Genomic DNA, 19,570 nt, shown 5'->3' with positions numbered 1-19,570 from the left:
AACCTCTTCATCCTTTGTGTGTGTTGGGGTTTTTGTGGTTTGGGGCTTTTATTTTTGAACAAACATAAGCACATAAATTTCCCAGGTTTTCCTGCTTTATATTCCAGCAGCACACAAAACTGGGAGCTGGAAATCAAGCAAAATGCGCTTTGCTGTGAACCCCCCACTTGAATCTGGAGCACAGACCACTTGGTGTGTTTGTGTTGGACACATTTAGTAACAGGCTGTTAAGCACATGAGGCAAGGTTCAGGCTCGAAATAAATAATGTTATAGGAATGTAGCATCTTCTGACATCCTGACTTGGACAAGGGTCAAATGAGGAAAGTATGTCAGAATTTCTCTCTGCTCAGTATCTCCATGCTTTATAAGCTGCCAGAAATGTGTGCTTTTCCATGGATACAGAGGTTATATGATAGTCTCATAGGTTTTGTGTGGAGGGCTACAGGTGTAAGCGTGTTCCCTCTGAACCACTTTCACAAACAAGTGACTTGGATGGCGAGTTTTTAATTCTATACAGGCTATAATAAATGACAGTGATTGATTTTGTGCCGGTAATGTGCTGGCTGTGATATTGCGCAGTCACCTAGGGAGGCCAGGATGAGTGTTTGGGACAGAGCTGGCTCTTTTGTCTGGCAAGGAGAGCTTCCCTTCCTTCTCTAAAACCACAGCCAGATCTTTGCCGTGCCACTAGCTGGGCCCTGGCCGCCCAGCACAGGTGACCTGTCAGACACAGTCTGTCTGTACCTACGTTGATAACTGGTGATGGCAAACTTTGTTCAGGTCAGTCCCCAAAGGAGATTCCCAGTGGAGCGCAGACGTCTGCTTGCCAGGGACTCGAGAGGTTGCCTCAGTTCTCATACACCACGTTGGAAACGTTGATGGACACTTGACCCTACTGGTTGCTGATGTGGGCATCCACCACCACTGCAGCCCTATGTGAGCCCCTCTCTGATGTGCTTGGGGTAATTCTGACTCTGCTTCTCTCTAGGAGGACTTTCGGAATAAAGTTGAAGATTACATTAAGCGCTATGCGAGATGATGAAGGGAGATGGATGGCAGGACCATGGCTTCCACACTAGAGTTATCCTTAACTTCAACAACAACAACAACAACAACAAAACCAGCCCGGATTGTACTAGTCCTGTGTCCATGTTGTACTGAAGAAGAAAACTAACTTCATAACTTGTCCATGTTAAAAGGAGAGTTCAACATAAATACAGCAAGAAATTGTGTATGTTGGGTGAAAAAAAATTGTTTGCTTACTTTTAAAAATGTTTACTCTTCTGAACTGTACTGTATATCCTGTTGATGAGATATGCTTGAGAAGTTAAAAGAAATCACTATCGAAATTGTAATTACACTTTTTTTTTAACTCTTGCCTAGTTTGGAGGGGGGGAGATAAAAACCCAACCAAACAGATGAGGTGGCGTGCTTTTAGAACACTTCAAGTTGGCAATAAAATGGTCTCCTGTGAACCAAATCACAATCCCGTTGCCTTTGATGAGCAGAAACAATACAAGCTTTCTCCAAGAGTCATTCAGCTAAGGCTTAGAGCTTGCCAGAATGCTAGTGCTAAATGAAATTCTACTTCTGGTATTGAAATCCTTGATGATATTTAATGTTAAGTATGTTTTTGTCACACGTTTGGAATTCTTACATTGTTATTTTCAGCTCCTGTTTGGGCTACAGTATTTTTCTTTTGTTCCTATTCATTGTGTGAAGTAGTTACAAGAAATACAGGCTAATCCGTAACTTAAGTAAATGTGTAGTATTAGTAAAACTATGTACATATATAAAATATATATTATATATTTCTGTGAAAATTTAACAAAAGGGAGATTTTTTTTTTTTTGGTAAGAAATCTGCCTTTGGCTTTCCAATCCGGATGTGGTGAGGGAGCATCAGACACTGTTTGATCTGATCTGATGAAGGTAAATTCAAGCACCGTGACCTGGAGAATACCTAATTGTGTTCTTCAACATTCTGCACTGAAAGGGAATGACTAATGATGCAGCTGAGAACCAGAACGCACTGCACCTCTCTGAAACACTCCTGCACGCCTGGCTTTCTTGGTAATTAGAAGGGGTATGATGCTATAATCGCCTTTTCTGTAAGTAGCTGTATATCAAACACAGTGTGTGTGCAAGCAGAGATCCTTCACAAGAGAGTAGCATGTGCCTCAGGAATCACTTCAGAGTAAACGCCGTGAGGAGTCGCTGCCTGGCGTGGGCCAGAGCTCCCCACTACTCCTCCCCTGGGGAGCCACTTGTGGGATCACACGGAGGAGGTGCAATGGAACTGAGTCAAGCTTTTATAAATAGATAAACCATAGAAATAAATGTTGGTGTGGTTTCATACAGAGCAAGTGTATGTGTAATGCTCGCGTGTTGGTGGGTTTTTATCCCATGATTACACTTTATTCTTCCCTACTGTTCCTCTGCAGACACTGAAGGAAATCAAAACTTGTCTCCATCACCAGCATGGCAGAGCTGGGCTGCAGATTTTAAGCACGGTGCAGCCTTGCTTTAAAGGCTTAAGTTCTTCCTGTGCCTTTTCTCTTACAGCTTCACAGGCTCCTGTAGCTGCTACTGGAGGTCTAGGAAAGCAGATAAATGAAATGCAGGGATTGGTATGCAGGAGGAGAGCCTCATCGTGAGCTTCATCTTCGGGTAATGTTGCCACTGTGGCTAAAATGAAATACGGATCAGGATATTATTTTAAGCAGGCGACTGTGGTGAGAGATCTTTGCTGCCGGAATAGTAATGTCAGGGAAGGTAAGGAATAAAACACTCACAAAAATAGGAAGATTGGAAAACAGGTCTAGGTTTTGCTTGCCAAGTCAGAAGGATTTTCTTATTTTCAAGCTGAAAACACTGAACCAGTTTGCTGTAACAAAGGTGGGTGTTCCTTGCTGTACTGGCACCCTGGTACCGTTGTCACCTCCCATCCTTCAACAAAATGGGTAGAAGTCCCTGTTTCTTGGCTGTTGCCCAGCTCTGGCTCCTCACTCGTGCCTGGAAGCCATGGCAGAGCAAACGCAGGGTGCTGCTAACGAGAGCCAGGAGCAGCTATGTCAGGGCATGCAGCAGGTTTGGGGTACAGCAGCCTGTGTGAGCACAGAGCCACAGGTACTGCCATCAAAGCCAGTCTCCCCCTTCCCAGTACAGCCCTGCTGTATGATCCCTGCACCATGTTCCTGCTTCCCTGGAGCAGATGAGCAGAGAAGTTTGGATACTATTACATACTGCAGAAGGCGGCTGAGCAGCAGTTTCTTCCCATCCAGAATACACAGGGGCAAAAATCATCATAGAAGATGATCCTAGAAGATCCTCATCCTAGAAGAGCCCATCAGCTCATGACCCAGGAAAATAAACTGAATTATTTTTTTCTGAACACAAGAAGCTGTTTCTTTTGGGGTTTTCTGTTTTTATATATGTATATGTTTATTTATATACATATTAATTACACTTGTATAGATGCAACTAATCTATACTCCTTCCAGCCACCCTCGATTTCTGCCTGTCACCAAAGCACTAAGCTGGGCACCACCAGGGGCACGTTTCCATCTGATCTCCATCCTGCACCCCCATGGACCTCCTGCGATGGCAGAAGGCAAAACCATCCTGTATGTCCCCAAAGTGTCACCTTCGCTCATGGCCAGTTGGTGGATGGAGGCTCCTGAGCCAACAGCACTTGTGCAGGAATCAACTTCTTTAACTTCCAGGCAGCTTTTGTAACAATTTGCTGCTTTTTTTTCTTGTTTGGGTTTTGGTTTTTAGTTTTGGGCTTAGTGGGGCTTTTTTTTTTTTATTCCTTCCATTTATTTTTATCATAGGCAGGTAATCATCTTCCAGAAAGCCTCTTCCTGGAGAAGAGAAGGCTCTGGGGAGACCTCAGAGCAGCTTCCAGTGCCTGAAGGGGTGACAAGAAATCTAGAGAGCCACCCCAAAGAGTGTCTATGGAGTAGAGGTCAATACTATTGAAGGGGAAGGTGAGGGGGGAGCCTCCAGGATCACAGAGGCTGCTTTAGGGCAGTGAGGGGAGGTCCTCACAGAGGGGTGAGCATTGAGACTTCACACCACAGACGGGCACCTGGTTTATTTATGTGTTTATTTGGGTAGGAAAAGCACCTTATTCCCGTTGCTCATTAGCACTGCCAAGGCCACCACCACGTCCTCCCACTGCCACCCTTCACCCATAGCTCCCCATCTCCAAGGCGAAACCCACCCAGTGCAGGCCTCGGCCTCGTGCTGGGGGAGAAGATGCCTTTCCTGGTGTAGAAAACAAAAAGGACAAGAGGAAGCCGTGATGGTCTCGTTGCACCCAGACCCATCGACCTCGCCATTACCTCCTGATGCCAGGCAAGTGGCACGTGTGTGGTGCAAAGGAGGAGCTGTGGCACTGCTGTCTCTGCCTCCAGGGCTTGGTACCCCCAGTGATGCTCCTCTGCCAAGGTCTTCCCAAAACCAGACACAGTCCAGAGGCGGTCCCTCGCCTGTGCCAGCGGCAGGGTGTCCCTACACAATGCCCTCGCTGCGTTTGCTCCTCCATACCACCAGCGCGGTCATCAGCAAGGTGACGAGGATGGGCAGCAGGATGAAGGGGCAGAGGATGCCGTTGGGGGGGTCGTGCAGCGCCCGGCCGGAGGGGGAGCAGTTCCTGAAGTACTGTTTGTGCACGGCCACGAAGAACTCGTCCACCAGCCGGTTGGGCCAGTAGCAGTCGAGCCTCTCGGCGATGAGCACCGTGCAGTTCGTCAGCTCCCCATAGGTGCTGCAACACAGACAAGGGCACCGGGGTGGCACCAGGCACGAGCACCCTGACAAGAGCACTCCCCCATAGCATATAAAATGTTATATACTTTCTATTATAGATGTGTTTGTTTTATTTGAGGAGAAGAGAAGGCTGCATGGAGACCTCAGAGCAGCCTTCCAGTATCTGAAGGGGGCTACACGGATGCTGGAGAGGGACTCTTTATCAGGGACTGCAGTGACAGGACAAGGGGAAAGGGGTTTAAATTTAAACAGAGGAAGTTCAGGTTAGATATAAGTAAGAAGTTCTTCATTGTGAGGGTGGTGAGGCGCTGGAACGGGTTGTCCAAAGAAGTCATAAATGCTCCATCACCAGCAGTGTTCAAGGCCAGGTTGGACAAAGCCTTGGGCGACATGATCTAGTGAGAGGCGTCTCTGCCCATGGCAGGGGTTTGAAATTAGATAAGCTCTAAGGTCCCTTCCAGCCCAAACCATGCTATGATTCTATAAGTAAATGAAAACAGAATTAATATTTACAGAAACAACTAGAAGCAAGGGGCTTTTTTTGTTTGGTTTTGTTCATTTTTGCAGGATTCATGGTCAGACCAGCGCTATCAGAAAATACCGCTTGGACTCACATACCCATCTGGCATCTTTAGGGAAAGCCCTTCAGGAAACCCATCCTGAGCTACCAGCAGCTGGGCAAGCTGCTCTGCCTTCAGGGCTGTCCTTGGTTCAGCTGGCTTAAACCATGACAATGGCAAAAGTTCAGCCAAAAGGGGACAACAGTGAGTACATCAAATCCACTTAAAATTCTCTTTGAATTGCCTAAAAACAGGGGGGTTGCATCTGAACCAACAGCATACACTTCTGAAGCTCATCTCTTCGCACTACCTTATTCTGCAGGTCCACAGGACCACAACCCATCCCACCTCTCAGCAGGCAGCACGTCCATTTTTTGAGGCTATGCATAAAAACAAAGTGTATATAGAACTGTTTCTTTCCCCATGCCAATTAGGCCTGATCCTACAGAAGCAGAGCAAACCGAACCCCAGCCAGCCAATTAAAAACCCACCTGGGGCAACAAATACTTTCTAAGCAGCTTCCCAGCTACTTGCTGTGGACTCTGCATCTCATCAGCCGGGTTTTCAGGCCGGCAGCAGTTGCCTTTGCTGTACCCATTGGCACACGGCAGCGCCGGAGGGAGCCCCTCATTTAATTAATGGGGCGCCTGGAGCTACTAAAAGCAGCTTCTGCTCAGCATCCCAATGTGCCAAATTACCATTTCCCGTCCATCAGCATCCTTAGGAGATCTTGAGAGCTGAAGCATCGTCAGGAACCAGAGGGAGAGCGTTAACAGAAAAGCTATTTTTAAAACTGAAGGGCTGTACAGCAGCTGGCTTAGCCCTTCCCCAGCTCAACCCATGCTTCTGTCTTGATAAATACCTGCTCCCATTATTCATAGGCAGGGAGTTAGAATTAGATGAGCTTTAAGGTCCCTTCCAACCCAAACCATTCTGTGACTCTATGATTTTCTGCCCTTTGCTCACCCAAAGCACTACTTGACCATGGTACTTTTATGAACATCCAACTAAAAGCAAAGCCAAACTCTCAGCTGTAGCTGGGTGGTTTAATTTCTCCCACTTTCTCTCACAGACCCTTGCCCATCCATAGACATGAGCTGCCAGCCACCACGCAGCCCATCCCTTGCCAGCTGCACGGGTCCTGAGCTGCTGCATCTCATGGTGTTCAGACAATGGTCCTTCAAGACGTGGTCCACCTTCTGTTCTCATACGCAGAGCACTTGGACACATGGCATGGAGGAGCTCCTCACTACAGGTACATCACCAGCTGCCGCAGAGGGATTCCAAAGGAATCCATTTGCTGGGATATGGATAAACCAGACTGGTCAGGCCCAGGCTGCTGCTTGCAATGCCTTGTCAGAAGGGATCAAGATCCCACTGGAGAGCAGCAGTGTTGACGCCCGGGGCTGAGCGTGCTCTTCCCTGCCACAGCCACAGTGAACATTCATCCCATTGCGTCTCCAAAGCAGCACCCGGTTCTCTCTCTCTCTCCTCATATGCAGAGCCACATTATGATGTTAGCACCACACTAGCATGGTCCCACTGGGAATTCAGCCTGTGCCGATGGTGGAACATCTCAGGGGGTTGTTTCCCTACTCAGGATGGCTTCCCCTTGCCATCCTCAGCCCAGACCGGGTGAGCAAGGTCCCACCACCGCACTCAGCCAGACAGAGCCGAGCTGAGCTCTGGGAGCTGCAAGGATGATCACTCTTACTTCTGGTGTCCAGAAAGAGATGTAATCCTCAGGTAGAGAGTTAAAACTCTCTTTGGAGAGAGGGTAGAGTCAAGCTTTTGTCTTTCAGACAACCCTACAGCTCATTTGCAAGCCTCCATCTCCCAAAACACCATCTCCTCCAGCTAAGAAAAGGCACAGACCTTCCAAAACAAAACCTCCAGAGATTATACCTTTCCTTTTGACGGAAAGCCAAGTCAGTGTCATCTGGGTATTGCAATGCCTGGCAAAACACTCAGATCATTTTCTGGGGAGGACCTAAGAGATCTGAATGCCACCAACCCCAAATCAGAGGGGGTGTGCAGAGAAATACCTGCATCCTGTGTCCTTTCCTCCCTTGCCCCACGGACCAGGGCCTGGCTGTCCTCTAAAAACAGCTGAGCAGGGTCTTATGGCTGAAAGCTGGGGGTTAACCCCAGAACAGATCACTGGCTGGGCTTCCAACAAGCTCCATGATGGCCTAGTTCAGTCAGGGTAAATGAGGCCATAGAGAAGCCACCGGGCCATGGACCTGCACCATGGCATGTCCCCAACAGCCCTGCAGAGCAGCCAGAGGATCTAAGGATGCAATGTCTAAGGATGGTTGTCCCCAGATTCCCAACCTGCCTGGGAGCAAGAGGTAATCAAAGGAAGCACGTTTTTAATGCTGTTTGCCAGGGGCTATGTATAGGAAGTGCAGCCCAAAGCTACATGCCATGTGCTATTCATAACAGTCAACGGCCAAGCTGCAAAACCTGGCTGGCATCAGAGGACTTAGTTAAGATGGTATTTGGAACCACAGGATGCAACAGAAGTCTTTCCATCAGGCGCCTCTGCCCGCATGAGAAGGTATTTGAAACCCTTGCCACTCGCAAGGAATGTCCTGTTGTATGTACAGAAAAAATCCTGGGCAGAGCACTTGGGTTGGTCCAGCTTCCTCCAACCCTGAGGAGAGCTTCAAGGAAAAGCGTCCCTAAGTCATGCTCCCTTTTCCCAACCGGGCTGGGGCTGCTCCGGGATCTTTCCCGGTGCCAAGAACTGCCTGCAGCCCAGTGACAGCTCCCCCAGCAACAGCAGCTCTTGGGGGCTTGCCTGAGCTTTGAGATGGAGGGATGGAGGGATGCCCACGGCTGGAGGAGCGCTGAGTGTGAAGAGTGTCCTTAGCTCACCATGATGGTCAGCATGTCCCCAGAGACCACCAGACACGGGGAGAGAGCGAAAGGAGCAGCAGTCTGCATCCACGTCACCTCCCTCTTCTTCCACCCCTCCTCTCCCTGGCTTTGCCTTAAATAGCAGCATCTTAATTTAAAATGCCTTAAAAGACCAGCTTTAATTACTAAAACAAATACAAAAATTGGGATTAATTTGCTTATGTAGGAAGCACCGGCAACAGGGCAGGTTATCCCAAGCCATCCACAGGCGGTGGGCAGGGAGACAGGCAGCCTGCCTTGAAGGGCACAGCTTTGCTTACTTCTAAATATTATTTCCCCTACCCAACATGAACTGCGACTAAAACTGTTTTCCCTGTTGCCACGGAAACAGTTTGGGTTGAAAGGATGCTGCAGCAGGAGGAGGCCGGGCAGCGCGGGGACCACGTGGGGACAAACGCCTGCGGGTAGATGGGGCTGGGCTGCTGGTGGGAAGCAATCTAGGCCTGATTTATGGTTTGATGGGATCCGAATGCTCACCCTGCTGTAAATCCTAAGCAATGCCTCTGGTTTTGTACCACTGCAACCCAGACTGGAATTTGATCTGCCATTTACTCCTCGCCAGCGCCTGGGTGCGGACGGTGTTACACTGCGGAGGCCGGTTGGGCTTCACAGGATCACCAGCTCTCCCCTTTTGCCACAGGTATCAGGATTTTTCCTGTCCTCCCCAAACCCCTTTGCTTCAGAAGTTAAAAAAACAACCTTACAAAACTCAAAATGCAAGGCTTTCCTTTTGTGTTGTAAATTAAAAGAAGAAATTGATTTCTTCCTCTGCAAGGCTGCAGGGCAAGCTTGCAGATATGCTAAAGGAGTATCCAACAGGGATCTGGCAACCTGAAGATAAGTAAGTAGATAATGAGATACTAAGAGAGTGGGTCAATCTGTTTTCTATAAGATAATGGATAAATAACCCAAAGACACACAGTGAGTGTACTGACAGCTGTGAGAGCAGCCCCCAGGCAGGGGTAGGAGTGGGGCAGGGTACCAGGAGCTGGCAGCATCATCCCTCATTTCTGGTCCTGGCTGCAGCTGTCAGCCTGCACGCTCACACTGGGCAGCTCCTTCCCCACAGGATGAGGAGAAAGCATTCCCCAGAAATCTTTCAGCATGCCACAGGGCGGATATATTTGGAATGAAGGCGCCTGGCTCGGCTGGAGTGACGCCTGCAGCTGTGGCACCGCTCAGCGCAATGAGCATCTCCCCATCCCACTTTCATGCAAAACCCCTGGCCACAGCCTGCCAGCAAGCCAAAAACATGCAGGAAAACTACTGACAAGTCATCAGGTCCTGTTGATGGTGGGTGAGCAGCTGGCAGCCCAATCCCTCCAGCAGCCCCAGTGCCACATAGAATCATAGAACCATAGACTGGTTTGGGTTGGAAAGGACATTAAGATCACCCAATTCCAAACCCCTGCCACGGGCCGGGACGCTTCACACTAAACCATGTCACCCAAGGCTCTGTCCAACCTGGCCTTGAACACTGACAGGGATGGAGCATTCACAACTTCTTTGGGCAACCCATTCCAGTGCCTCATCAACCTCATAGTAAAGAACTTCTTCCTTATATCTAACCTGAACTTCCCCTGTTTAAGTTTAAACCCATTCCCCCTTGTCCTATCGCTACAGTCCCTAATGAAGAGTCCCTCTCCAGCATCCTTGTAGCCCCCTTCAGACACTGGAAGCTGCTCTGAGGTCTCCAGGCAGCTTCTCTTCTCCAGGCTGAACAGCCCCAAAGTAGCTGTCCCGAGGTAGACAACAGCCAGCCCCAAAGCTCAGCTGCCATGCTGATGAATCTGGACCTGGAATCAAAATAGGCAAGTTGATCTTCAGGATAATCAGTCATGCACAGCTGAGCTCCCCATCAAAGCAGCTCGGCCACCACCACAGAGCAGAGGAGCCCACAGCACACCTCCAGCTAAACAATCATCTGCCTTTTGAATAAAAGGGCAGCCCTGGAAAACAAAACTCTGGATGCTCGGTCTAAATCACTCTTGGGCCAGGGATCCACGGGACAACACCACGGAGAGGCTGGAGAGACCAGCTCCCCCTGGTCAGTGAGCAACCCAGCAGGCACCAGCACACAGCAGCATCCAAAGCCATGCCAGATCACTCGTCCTTTGGGCAGGAAGAGAGGGAAAGAAACCAGAGAACCCAAGGGAAAACACCTCTCAGCAGCCCTTCCCTTTTCCCAGGAGACAGTGTTCATGGCATCCCATTCCTGAAGCATGTAACAGCTCACACAAGTTTCCCTGCTATATAGTAAGACTTGTACATGAAAAAACATCAACTTTCCCCAAATAAGCACAGCTAAGAAAGCCAGCAGAGCTCAGTGATGATGGACCACCCTCAGAGAGTTGGTGCTTGTCCACATGGTCCAAGCCCAACCTCACCAAACACTCCTGGTCCAGAGAGACCCCTCCATTACACCTGAAAGCAGCAGTACCAGTAATGCAGGAGCTCGGTTAATACCCCAGAGGGTAAGATGGGAGGATAATCTGCAGCCTATAAATAGGACCAATAAACCACAATTACAAACTCCGCTGAGACAACTCATTTATCCAGATGATGTTCCCATCATGTCATTCTCAATTGAGCAGTAAATGATGGGCCTAATGGGCATTTCCCTGCTAAATGCCACGTACGAGAAATCACAGCTCCAAACCAGATGCTGCTGCTGGTACAGGGCCTGGCAGAGGCAAAACCTTCAAACATGTCTCCTTCTTGTTTCAGACAGGTTTCAAGCATATAAATTCCTTTGGGGGAAGATATGGAGAGGAAACAGGCTCTAGGCCTGTTCCATTTCTCTGTCTCATGCCTGGTAGAAGCCCAGTCTTTCCTCCTAAAGCTAGAGAGGCGACCAGCCAGTCTATGCCACCCCTACCCACTCCTGCTGGGACATCTCCTAACAGTGCTTTTTCTCCTAAGATCGTACAATCACAGACTGGTTTGGGTTGGAAAGGACCTTAAAAGCTCATCCAGTTCCAGCCCCCTGCCACGGGCAGGAACACCTTCCACTAGAGCAGGTTGCTCCAAGCCCCTGTGTCCAACCTGGCCTTGAACACTGCCAGGGATGGGGCAGCCACAGCTTCTCTGGGCACCCTGTGCCAGCGCCTCAGCACCCTCACAGGGAAGAGCTTCTGCCTCAGAGCTCATCTCAATCTCCCCTCTGGCAGGTTAAAGCCATTCCCCTTGTCCTGTCCCTACAGGCCCTTGTCCAAAGCCCCTCTCCAGAGGGACTAAAACGGGATGGCGAGTCCCAAGCACACCCAGGTAGCAGGGGTCTTGAGCAAGGTGGCCACCTAAAATCCCTATCCTTCCAGAGCAGCTTATTTGGAGCAGTAGCTAAGCTATTTCTACCTGATTTTCCCAGTGTCCTGAGGGCACAGGAAGATCAGAGGAATGTCATTGCTTAACTAACCCCGAGCCTTGCTTTCATGTGGAGCAAATGGACTCACACAATTAAATTAAGCACTGCAAGTTTATCAGCGTTTCCTCCAAGTGCCTCAAGGATAACAAGTTTAGTGGAAGCTATTTAGAGAAAAAAAAACAGGACATGTGAGCTTGGTCTTTAACAAGCTCTTTAATACACCTCTGCTTCCTGTGCATTGGCTTTGCTGAAGGAAGAAATGGATTGCACCTCACCAGGCTTGCAGACAGCACTAAACCAAGACCGAAAGCAAAGTCCTACCCCCGGGACACACTCAGCCCCTGCACGGGGACAGCTCTGCTGGGATGGCTCCAGGGGTGGGAGCTCATCCCCAGGAGGTGGTTATCCCCTTCTCCTAGCATTCACCACATCTGAACCACATCTGGATGCTGCCTGCAAAGGTATCAATAGAGGGGGACAGATTCCGTGGAGACCCCCAAGGCCCTGGACATTTTTGAGGACCAGATGAGATTTCTCAGAACCAGAAAACCTCCTACATTCTTTCCACTCTCTTTTCTTCCCCTGCATTTTGTCACCAGTGAAAAGGAAGGAAAACCCAAGTTGTCCTTTTCAAAACCTATCTATCTATATATGTATGTTTTCATACACACACACATGTTTTCATACACACACACATATATATTTTAATTTGGCACAGAAGAAAGGGGCCGTGAAGCTAGAAATCAACCAAAACCTTACAAAAAACTCTGATACTTGTGCAAAACACTCATGGCATGCAGCGACATCCACCCGCCACTTCCAACTGACCTCGATCCCCACTTGTGTCTCAAACCACTTTGTTTCCCCAGAGAAAGGCCACAGCACAACCGTGCTGTATGATGTGGAAAGCCAGCTCATAGCGGAGAACAGGCTTTTCAGGCCCTCACACCAGCACACGGACGCCCCTGGCTGGTCTTTGCAACTTCAATCAAAACCATCTCACCAGGAGAATGATTTAAGCCACGGCGGTACTGAAAAACTCTGCTCTGCTGATTAGAAACAGGAAAGAGCCAAAACCAAACCGAAGACATGCCAAAAAAGCCCCCTCCAGAGCAGCACGTTCCACATATGCGACATCCCTGCGCTCCCTGATGCTGTTGCATTAAGTAGGGTTCCCTTATCATCCTCTTATCCCCCCCAAAGGTTGCCACTGAGTGCTCCACCAGGAAAGCAGACCGCACCTCCGCTTCTCCTATGCGTAAAGCACTGCTAATTCCCTGACACTGATTGTGAAGAGGAGGCTCAGCACAAGGCTGCCAGGCCACACGCCGTGCCAGCTTCTCCCTCTAGTTGCTGAGAAAAATCAACACGCAACTTCTGGAAGCAGCAGGCAAACCATCAGATCCAGTGGGATGGCCTGGGATTTTCTCACAGAGAGGGTCTGAAGGCATCTCAGTGGGTTGTGGGGTTTTCAAGCTGAGTTAAGGCATTTGGGACTGTCTGGAGAACCTGAGTACTGAGAAAAAAAAAGGAAAACCTCATGGAAAATATGTCCATCGAGCAGTGAGTCACCAGAAGATGTAATGGAGCCATGACAGGGATCCTAACCTACTGCCTTATTAACACATTGATACCCAGCATATAGCAGGCAGCTGCAGTCTTCTACTGAAGCTCCACCAGTGGGGTGTGTGGTTTCTTCATATGTACATTACTGAGCGAGACCACCATCCTGATTTCCAAACACTGCTTAGGGTGGACTCCTTGAAAGACCATTTAACCACAGAATGGCTGAGGTTGGAGAGGACATCTGGAGATCCACCTTGTCTTCTCCGAATGCCCCTGATCAAGCAGGGCCACCTAGAGCTGGTTGCTTTTTTTAACATCTCCAAGGATGGGAGACTCCACAACCTCACTGGGCAACCTGTGCCAGTGCTCAGTCACCCTCACAGTGAAAAAATGTTTCCTGATGTTCAGAGGGTCCTTCTTGTGCTTCACTTTGTGCCCATTGCCTCTGGTCCTGTCACTGGGCACCATCGAGAAGAGTGTGGCTCGATCCTCTTTGCACCCTCCCTTCAGATATCTATATACCTTAATAAGATCCCCCCTTGAGCCATCTCTTCCCAGGCTGATCAGCCCCAGCTCCCTCAACCTTTCCTCACAGGAGAGATGCTCCAGACCCTTCATCATCTTCCCAGTCCTTCACTGGCCTCTCTCCCGTACGTCCATGTCTCTCTCGCACTGGTGAGCCCAGGACTGGACCCAGCACTCCAGGGGTGGCCCCACCAGTGCTGAGCAGAGGGAAAAGATTACTTCCCTCGGGTCTGCTTGGAACACTCCTAATGCAGCCCTGGGCACCATTCACCTTCTCTGCTACAAGGACACGTGTGTGGCTCGTGTTCAACTTGTTCTCCAACAGGACACTCAGGGCCTTTTCTGTTGAGCTGCTTTCCAGCTGGACAGCCCCCAGCGTGTCCTGGTGCCTGGGGTTGATCCTCCCCAGGTGCAGGACTTCGCACTTCCCCTTGTTGAACTTTGTGAGGTTCCCGTTTCTCCAGCCTGTTGAGATCCCTCTGGCTGGCAGCATGGCTCAGTGGTGTGTTACCCGCTCCTCCCGGTAGCACTGAACCCTGGGTACACACACCACTGGTTGCTGGCCTCCAATTAGTCTTTGCCCAACAACCACCACCCTCTGGGCCTGCACTGTTCAGCCACTTTCCAACCCACCTCACTGTCTGCTCATCTAGCCCACAGTTCATCAGCTTGTCCATGAGGATCTTAGGGCGGACAGTGCCAAAAGCCTCACTGAAGTCCAGGTACTGGACAACGTCCACTGCTCTCCCCTCCAAGCCCACCTTGTGGCCCCTCCACAAGCAAACAGGATAGAATTATAGAATCCCAGACTTGTTTGGGTTGGAAGGGACCTTCAGAGCTCATCTGGTCCAAACCCCCTGCAATGAGCAGGGACATCTTCAACTAGATCAGGTTGCCCAGAACCACATCCAGCCTGGCCTTGAACGTCTCCAGGGATGGGGCATCCACCACCTCTCTGGGAAGGCCCTTTGGCAGGGATGGAGCCAGGGCAGCACCAGCAGCAAAGCAGAGTGAAAGGGCACATTTGTTCCCTGCCCTCAAAACTAAAACCCACCACTGACCTCCTTACCCCCCAAAACCAAAGATGGGTGCAGGCGGAACAGGAGGGACCTTACCCCACGGTCTCATCCCAGTCACACCAGAGCCGCTGCCCGATGCCCTCCATGCTGAGCTGGAACTGCTTCAGGCAGTAGTGCCGGATCATCCAGCCATAGTCTGCTTCCTGGCACGCTGTCGCTGCGATGAAGTGATGGGCTGGAAGACAGGTGAGGAGCAAGCTGAGTTAGCCCCTGCCTCCCACCGCGCGGTCCCCACACAGCTTTGCACACAGAGGGCATCTGCCAAAGCAAAGCTGAACATCAAACCACACACCCCTCTCAACCAGCTCCTTCAAAACCTCCTTCTGGGGGGTTTGTTTCCCTCTTCACATTGCTATGACCCTGCAGCATCATCCACTGTTACCCTGCCAAGTGCTTGATGCTAGATAAATCAGTTATTGAAAATACGCCGTGTAAGTCATAAAGAAGTAAGGATGCAGATTTATTCTCTGCTGATCCCATGACACACATCTTGGGACTTTAAATTCCCAGTTTTTTGGTTTACAAAAAGAATAAGAGGATGTTAGGGAACAACCCCACAGCTCCCAGTCAGATCCCTGCTGCTGCTGCTGAGAGAAGGACCCCTTAAAAATTAGCGTGATGCCACACTTGGAAACAAACATCCATCTCTGGTGGATGTACTTCTCTACAAGTTTGTGCACAACTAGTGCAATGCTGCTAGTGAGTGGGAAGGGAGAAGGGCAGTAATGCTACAAAGGGAAGCAGGCACAGGCTTGAAGAAAATAAACCTTAGGAGGAATGATTTACTGAGCCTGGCTATAAATAATACTCTGGTCCCAAAGTGCCAGCTAGTGCCTTTGCAGCTCCTAGAGTACATTGCAGGCGGGCATCACATACCAGCTCTGTATTTTGCTACACATAAATAACTCTGTGCAAAATAATGCGGCTTTATTTTTATCTTATTTTTCACCAAAACAGAATTTAGCTATTTATTTAGCAGTCTGCATATGAAAGCCATGGGTCATCACCAGTGGCTCCTGTCCGGGGGATGACCTCCTTGAGCAGGCCCTCTGCAGCCCACACATAAATCCTAGGACTGCTTAGGGACCAGCATCCTATGGGAACAGCCAGGAACCCAGCACCTCCTGGGGGATTTGGGTGGCAAGGGGTCCCCAGACCCTTGGGTGAGGTTTCCGGATGGCTGCAGGGCTCCCATGCTGCCTCCCACCATGGCATCTGCTTCAGCCCAGCTTGAAATAAGACAACATGAGTTATCAAGCCAAGGAAAGGGAGGTGAGGAGCATCAAACCCTCACTGGTGCAATAATAAACATGAGTTTATTGTAATCTAAAGCTCTCCCCAGTTGATGCCACCCAGGGGCTCACCCGATGGCACCTGCACAATAGAACCTCAGCCAGAGAATCAGAGTATATCATAGAATCCACTAGGTTGAAAAAGACCTTTAAGATCATCAAATCCAACCAGAGACAAGCCCTACTCTGAAATGGGAAGGTTTGGGATGCTGAAGCAAAGCACCAAGGGAGGAAGAGGAGCAGGAGGAAGAGGAAGGTGCAATATGCAATAATTTTACATGAGAGATGGACTGCAAACCTCAGTCCGGGCAGGCTCAGGGATGATCGATGCCTGGGAGGCTTTTCTCCCCTTCCCATCCCTTCAAATCTGGATGAATCAAGTGAACAAGTGACATGGCTGAGGGAACACCATCCAAGGGTGCCATCCCAAGGGGTCACCCCTCAGTGAAGACCATGCACTGGAAGGACAAGTGCCCTGCAAACATTATGCCCATCACGCAGCCAGACAAACAGCTTGCAGAGAAACTGCCTCCAGCAAATGTTTTCAGTGGGGAGCAGGAGAGAGCTGCATGAGGGGAGAGAGGAGGAGAGGGAAGGAAAACAGACCACAAACCAGCCAGACGAGCTGCCGAGGGGATGGAGGAGCAAGGGAGGAAATGGAGCGAGGCAGAAATGAGCAAGACACGCGCAATGTAGAGACAAATTGAGAAGACAAAGCCACTTTAAGAAGAAAGCGAAGCAGGAGTCAACCGAGGATGGCCAGGCTGCCCTTCACCTGGCTTCGCTCCTCCCAGCTCCCAACTGGAATGGATGGGCCTAGAGACAAGTCATCACCTCTATACCACAAAAACAACTGTCCTTGGAGATGCCCAAACATTTCCTGACGACCACACAGCTGCTCCTGCAGAACAGACCCAGAGGAAAACACCTTAACAGGCAGCTCCACCTTGGGTGGAGAGAGGAGAAACACTAAATAAATCATGGGGATGAAGCAACTGAGAACCACAAACTGGCTGTGATGCCTGCAAAGCCACGTGTGTCTGGTAGTCAGCATGATAACAAGAAAAGAAAACATAAAACCCCCAAACCAACCCAAACTAAGTGAAAAGAAAACCGCAGGGAGCATTAAGCACTTGTCATTCAAAGCAGCTCAAAAGACACTGCTGGGTTGGACATGCAGGTATAGGCAGCCAGGAGAGAACCAGCACATGAGCTTTGTCATCCCCAAGCATGCAACTCATTCCTGCCTCTTGTCTCAGCTCTGAAGGTCCTTCCAAGGCACATCACCGTCTCCTTCCCCCATTGGGAATGTTCTCCAGGAGCTCTGCCTTCCCTACATGAGGACTTGCCTTCTGCAGATGCTGACAGCCAAGCCTTGGCTTGGTAATGCCATGGAGCAGTGCAGAGAGCGTGCTCCTGGAAGATGTCTCTCCCATACTTACACATGAGGTCTGCCTGCAAATCCTCTTCCCTGGGGAAACCAGACCCATCAGCCAGTGACCAACGTGTTTCACGAGGACATTAGTGTTTTACTATTGTGAAGGGCTCTTTTGTTTTATACATCAGAAGCAAAGAGCATCCAAGAGGAGTAAAGGCTCCACAGAGCTTTAAACGCTGTGAGGACAGAGCTGGGCACAGTGAGCACAGCTCTTGCTTTCAGCTGGGCAGGGAGAACTGCGTTTAGCTTTAAATGCACATTTTAAGGTCAAAGAGAGGAGAACCTCCTGCCACATTCTCACATGGTCCCCCCGAAACACACAGATACTTCCCTGCTGGCTCCTGGATTTTCCCAAACCCCCATTCATCAAAACAGCAGGCTAGGATGGGCTCAGGGTTTGTAACAACAGGGCAGGGGGAAGGGGAAAGCAGGGAGGGATTTTTGTAACTCCTGGGTCTCATTCCAGAAGGTTTTCCTTCCCCCCTCAGCCCTGCTGATGGAGATGGTGTAAGTCAGCTGCAGTGAGCTGTAAATAACTGAACTCTGGAGCAGTCACGTCTCTGCACTTAGCAGCATCCATTCGTGAAGGCCATAAGGAGCTGCTGAATAACTGAGCTCCAAAACCTGACTATACCGGGGCTGAGCTGCCTCCCAGAGCTCCCTTCTCATGTGCCCTCAGCGCTCCCCTTGGAAAAATGGCATCGGGAGCTGCGGGAATGCAGTGGTTTCTCTGAGAACATCCCACTGGAGCCATGCAGGACCTCCAAAGCCCCACTTGGTTTTTAGGTGCCGCCTAGACATAGAGCAGGGGGTTCTGTCCATCTTCCCATGTCTCCTCAGCCTGTGCATCATACAAGCAACACCACCACAAGCCATCCAAACTTTATCCTTGCAGCATGTGTGCACACTGCCTTCTGCATGCAAAGATGCCTTCTGCTGGAAGGAGGCACCATCTGATGCGGTGGTTATCTTGCTCAAGGACCTGCATTGATGGACGCCCTTCACTGCCAAGAGGAGCACTGATTGCCTATCAAAAGACATAATTTCAAGGATCCTTAAGTTGCCTCCTCACAGGGAACATCTGGAGAGCGGTGGTGAGGAAGTGATTGGAGGGAAGGCTTTTCCAGGCATCCCAGATCCTCTTGATTGCCCTGGGATTGATGTCCTGGAGAGTCCCAGCAAACATCTAGCAGAGTTCAGGTAGCTGCAAAACCCCCACGTCGCTCATGTATTTCAGCAAAACATCGGTGTTGGTCCCGAGTTCTTACAAAAACTTCAGGAAAATAATTGGACTTTTTCCCATTCCACTTCTTACAGCTGGAGTCTGGGCCAAGAGCTCCGGAATCACAGCTCCAGAAAACAACCTGGTGGACACCGTGTCCTCCTTCTCCTCCTGCCACCGCTGCAGAACTTTTCTTGTTGGCACCCTCCAGGTATATTCATCTAAAAGCTCAGAGGTCTCATTAAATCTCCGAAGATCACAGATAATTGCAAAGTGACACTCACAGCAGGGCTGGCAATGAACAAGCCACATGTAGCTAAACCCAAGCACCAGTAAAGCTCTGAGCTCAAAGAACAAACATCCCAATATCTTCTCCTGGGCTTCTCCCAAGTGCTGTGACCCCCTGTGAAACGATAAGCTCTCTCAACAAGCCTAAGATGAAAGCAGCCTGTTTTCCCATCCTTTTCCATGTGGTTGTTTTGTGGTTTGGACCCAGTTGCAAAATAAAACCCAACAACAGCTGGAAATCTGGAGCTCATCGCTGAGAGTGCTTCAAGCCCTGCCTTTGCCACGTCCCCATCCAGTGGGATGAATCCTGCACTGGATGAAACCTGTGAGATTAAAGCAGGTAAAGCCCAGCTGGACAGATGTGCCACATGCTGCCAAACTGAGTACTCACCAGCTGGGAACAATGTTGGGAAGGAGACAGTCGCCTGTGGCTAACCCCAGACTCTGGGAGAGCAGGTTTGGGGTGGGGGGATTTTGCAGGCACAGCCCTTGGAAAGCCGCTCTGTACATGCGGAACACATGCTCTTTAGTCTCAGGA

At 49.8% G+C, this 19,570-nt stretch overlaps 2 protein-coding genes across 6 annotated transcripts in view; one reads left to right on the top strand and one right to left on the bottom strand.

Moving 5' to 3' along the window:
* UBE2F (ubiquitin conjugating enzyme E2 F (putative)) overlaps window positions 1–2,359 on the top strand; it is a 91,735-nt gene extending 89,376 nt beyond the window's left edge. For 4 of the 5 annotated variants that reach the window (XM_030487375.1, XM_030487377.1, XM_030487379.1 and 1 more), the window contains one exon: window positions 990–2,359. In XM_030487375.1, the coding sequence (XP_030343235.1) occupies window positions 990–1,040 (51 nt within the window). In that variant the 3' untranslated portion in view covers window positions 1,041–2,359. The remainder of the gene's footprint in view (window positions 1–989) is intronic. The other variant, XR_003991561.1, reaches the window with a different exon arrangement.
* Window positions 2,360–3,431: 1,072 nt separating this feature from the next.
* RAMP1 (receptor activity modifying protein 1) overlaps window positions 3,432–19,570 on the bottom strand; it is a 26,909-nt gene continuing 10,770 nt past the window's right edge. Inside the window, exons 2-3 of the mRNA XM_030487380.1 lie at window positions 14,829–14,967; window positions 3,432–4,774 (exon numbers count right to left, since the gene is read on the bottom strand). Coding sequence (XP_030343240.1) covers window positions 4,519–4,774; window positions 14,829–14,967 — 395 coding nt within the window. The 3' untranslated portion in view covers window positions 3,432–4,518. The remainder of the gene's footprint in view (window positions 4,775–14,828; window positions 14,968–19,570) is intronic.

The sequence above is a fragment of the Strigops habroptila genome, chromosome 5 (assembly GCF_004027225.2).
Source record: "Strigops habroptila isolate Jane chromosome 5, bStrHab1.2.pri, whole genome shotgun sequence".
NCBI lineage: Eukaryota > Metazoa > Chordata > Aves > Psittaciformes > Psittacidae > Strigops > Strigops habroptila.
The sequence above is the reverse complement of the archived record's forward strand: the minus strand, read 5'-3'. Positions and strand labels throughout refer to the sequence as shown.